Source organism: Penaeus japonicus, unplaced genomic scaffold (genome assembly GCF_977035675.1).
Source record: "Penaeus japonicus unplaced genomic scaffold, GWHDUDI00000001_assembly GWHDUDI00000004, whole genome shotgun sequence".
In the NCBI taxonomy this organism is placed as follows: domain Eukaryota; kingdom Metazoa; phylum Arthropoda; class Malacostraca; order Decapoda; family Penaeidae; genus Penaeus; species Penaeus japonicus.
Genome location: NW_028234406.1, coordinates 122,902 through 125,760, shown reverse-complemented (window position 1 = coordinate 125,760; position 2,859 = coordinate 122,902). Strand labels below are relative to the sequence as shown.

At 41.3% G+C, this 2,859-nt stretch overlaps 2 protein-coding genes across 2 annotated transcripts; one reads left to right on the top strand and one right to left on the bottom strand.

Moving 5' to 3' along the window:
• Nucleotides 1-712: 712 nt before the first annotated feature.
• On the bottom strand, nucleotides 713-1,642 carry LOC147471875 (histone H2A-like). Its single transcript, XM_086535850.1, is given in 2 exon segments — nucleotides 713-1,168; nucleotides 1,171-1,642. Coding segments are annotated over 2 exon segments (369 nt in total). The 5' UTR covers nucleotides 1,403-1,642; the 3' UTR covers nucleotides 713-1,031.
• Nucleotides 1,590-2,061, top strand: LOC122255698 (histone H2B). The gene has a single exon (XM_043019966.2). The coding sequence runs from the start codon at nucleotides 1,635-1,637 to the stop codon at nucleotides 2,004-2,006; it is 372 nt and encodes a 123-aa protein (XP_042875900.1). The 5' UTR covers nucleotides 1,590-1,634; the 3' UTR covers nucleotides 2,007-2,061.
• The last annotated feature ends 798 nt before the right edge of the window (nucleotides 2,062-2,859 follow it).

Genomic DNA, 2,859 nt, shown 5'->3' with positions numbered 1-2,859 from the left:
CTTTCGCTTTGTTCTCTCTCTCTTTCTCTTCCTTCTTTCTATCTCTCTATTTTCTCTTTCCCTTTCTCCTTATCTATCTTTCTTTATGCATTCTTTCGCATTGATTCTCTCTCTCTCTTCTTCTTTCTTCTTCTTTTCTACTTCTTTTTCCCCTCCTCTATCTCTCATTTTCTTTCTTTTTTTCTCTTCTTCTCTCTCTTTCTCTTTCTCTTCTCTTTCTCTCTCTTTTTCGCACTCTCTTCTTCTTCCCCATCCTATTCTCAAATCGCCATTGATTTTTCTCTCTCTTTAAGTTTCTTTCGCTTTTTCCTTGCTTTCTTTTTTATTGACTCTCTCTCTCTTCTCATTTCTTTCCATCGTTCCATTCTCCTTTCTTCTTCTTCTTCCCGTTTCCCTCTCTCTTTTCTTTATGCTTTCTTTCGCATTGATTCTCTCTTTCTCTCTCTCTCTCTCTCTCCTTCTTTCTATCTCTCTTTCTTCTTTTTTCCCTCTCTCTCTCTCTCCTTTCTATCTTCTTCTTCTTCTTATCCTCTCTCTATTTCGCATTGATTATCTCTCTCTCTCCTTCTTATTTCCCTCTCTTTCCATTTCGCATTGATTCTCTCTCTCTTCTTCTTCTTCTTTCCCTCTCTCTCTCTTTTTAGGTTTTTTTCGCTTTGATTCTCTCTCTCTTCTTCTTTCCTTCTCTCTCTATTTCGCATTGATTCTCTCTCTCTCTCTCTTTCTCATTCTTTATGAACACTGATATTGGAATTTTAAATTGCTTTTGGGTGGATGATAAGTAAATTAGTTGATTGGCACTTAGTATGTTGTGGGGGCATCGGTGAGTTGTTGATAAGTTGAGTATAATGACAATGTTATTGAAGAATATGACATTGATATTGCAATCTATGCATTTGGGCTTGGGGTTTGAGGTTGAGTAGCTAGTTTATTAGTTTGGGATTGATAGAGTAGTCAATTACATCTCTAGGGAGATTTTGTGGCTCCGAAAGGAGCCGATGTTGTTGAAAAGAGGCAACCGAGAGAAAGATTTATTTCTTCTCAGTCTTCTTGGGGAGGAGCACAGCCTGGATGTTAGGCAGGACACCACCCTGGGCAATGGTCACACCAGAGAGGAGCTTGTTCAGTTCCTCGTCGTTACGGATAGCCAGCTGCAAGTGACGGGGATGATACGGGTCTTCTTGTTGTCACGGGCGGCGTTACCTGCCAGCTCGAGAACCTCAGCAGCCAGGTATTCCATGACGGCAGCCAGGTACACAGGGGCACCTGCTCCGACACGTTCAGCGTAATTTCCCTTACGCAGAAGGCGGTGAATCCTACCTACAGGAAACTGAAGGCCGGCCCTGCTCGAGCGGGACTTTGACTTTCCCTTGACCTTACCACCCTTACCACGACCTGACATGATGCTTGCTTTATAGGTATCTCAAAAACCTTGCAATCAAAATCCAGAGCTTACCTATTTATAGGCGCCCACCGTTGAAACTTACCGATAGCGTTAGATGGCAACGCTTCGCACGCCCGTTGAGCCACTAGCTGGGCCTCACTCACCTGAGGCTGGCGCCCGTGTCGGCACATATAAGGAAATTTCAGGTCAAAATCCTTATCAGTGTTTACTGAAGGGATTAACCACCGTGATGCCACCCAAAACTTCCGGAAAGGCTGCCAAGAAGGCCGGTAAGGCCCAAAAGTCTATCACCAAGGGTGATAAGAAGAAGAAGCGCAGGAGGAAGGAGAGCTACAGCATCTACATCTACAAGGTGTTGAAGCAGGTCCACCCCGACACCGGTATCTCCTCCAAGGCCATGTCCATCATGAACTCGTTCGTGAACGACATCTTTGAGCGTATTGCAGCCGAGGCTTCCCGCCTTGCACACTACAACAAGCGTTCCACCATCACCAGCCGGGAGATCCAGACCGCCGTCAGGCTGTTGCTGCCCGGAGAACTGGCCAAGCACGCTGTGAGTGAGGGCACCAAGGCTGTCACCAAGTACACCTCCTCCAAGTAAATTAGAAGGTTGCACGGTTTACCTGCCTCCTCTACCAACATCGGCTCCTTTAGGAGCCACAAATTGTGATAAAGCAGATAGAAAGACAGGGGCGTTGTTATCTTGTTGTTTTTGTTTACTTTGCACCGCGGCGCGTGGTTTGGGTCAGCTGTTTGTTTATTTAGGCGAGGGGCTTATCAAAACTCTTATCTAGGGCTTGTATCGTGTTACTTGCATTGCGCATTGCATAGAAAATGAATGACATATTGATCTGGCATAAATGAGCTATATTCCAGGCATGTGTAATATATTCCATATCCGTTACTTTTTCTTTCCTTTTTTTCTGAAAGTCGTTGACAAATTGCTCTTACGAATTGGGCACAATTTAGCTGTGAGTGGCTTTAGTTGCGAAAAAACAAATCCATACATAGATGTACGTAGAAACAGAGGGAGAGTAACACAAACACCTGTGAAAAGAAAGAAAAGAGAGAGAGAAACCTAAACACAAACAGCTGTGCAATATTACCTGATACACACATCTAGATCAGTCAGTCATAGGTATGCGTTCACTTTATTTCATCACACAGTCAGAATTAAAAGTTACACACTAAAATATCACTAATAACACTACAAGACCACACATATATCACAGCCATGGTTTGAAATGATGATTCTCACAGCTTGCAAATATAGATGTTTATACTTGTACATCATAATAGTAATTCGCAATATATATATATATATATATAATATATATATATATATATATATATATATATTATATGTATATATATATATATATATATATATATATATATATGTATAATATATATTATATATATATATATATAGTATATTATATATATAATATATA

Coding starts and splice junctions, on each gene's coding strand:
- LOC122255698 (XM_043019966.2), top strand. CDS start 1,635: ATGCCACCCAAAACTTCCGGAAAGGCTGCCAAGAAGGCCGGTAAGGCC.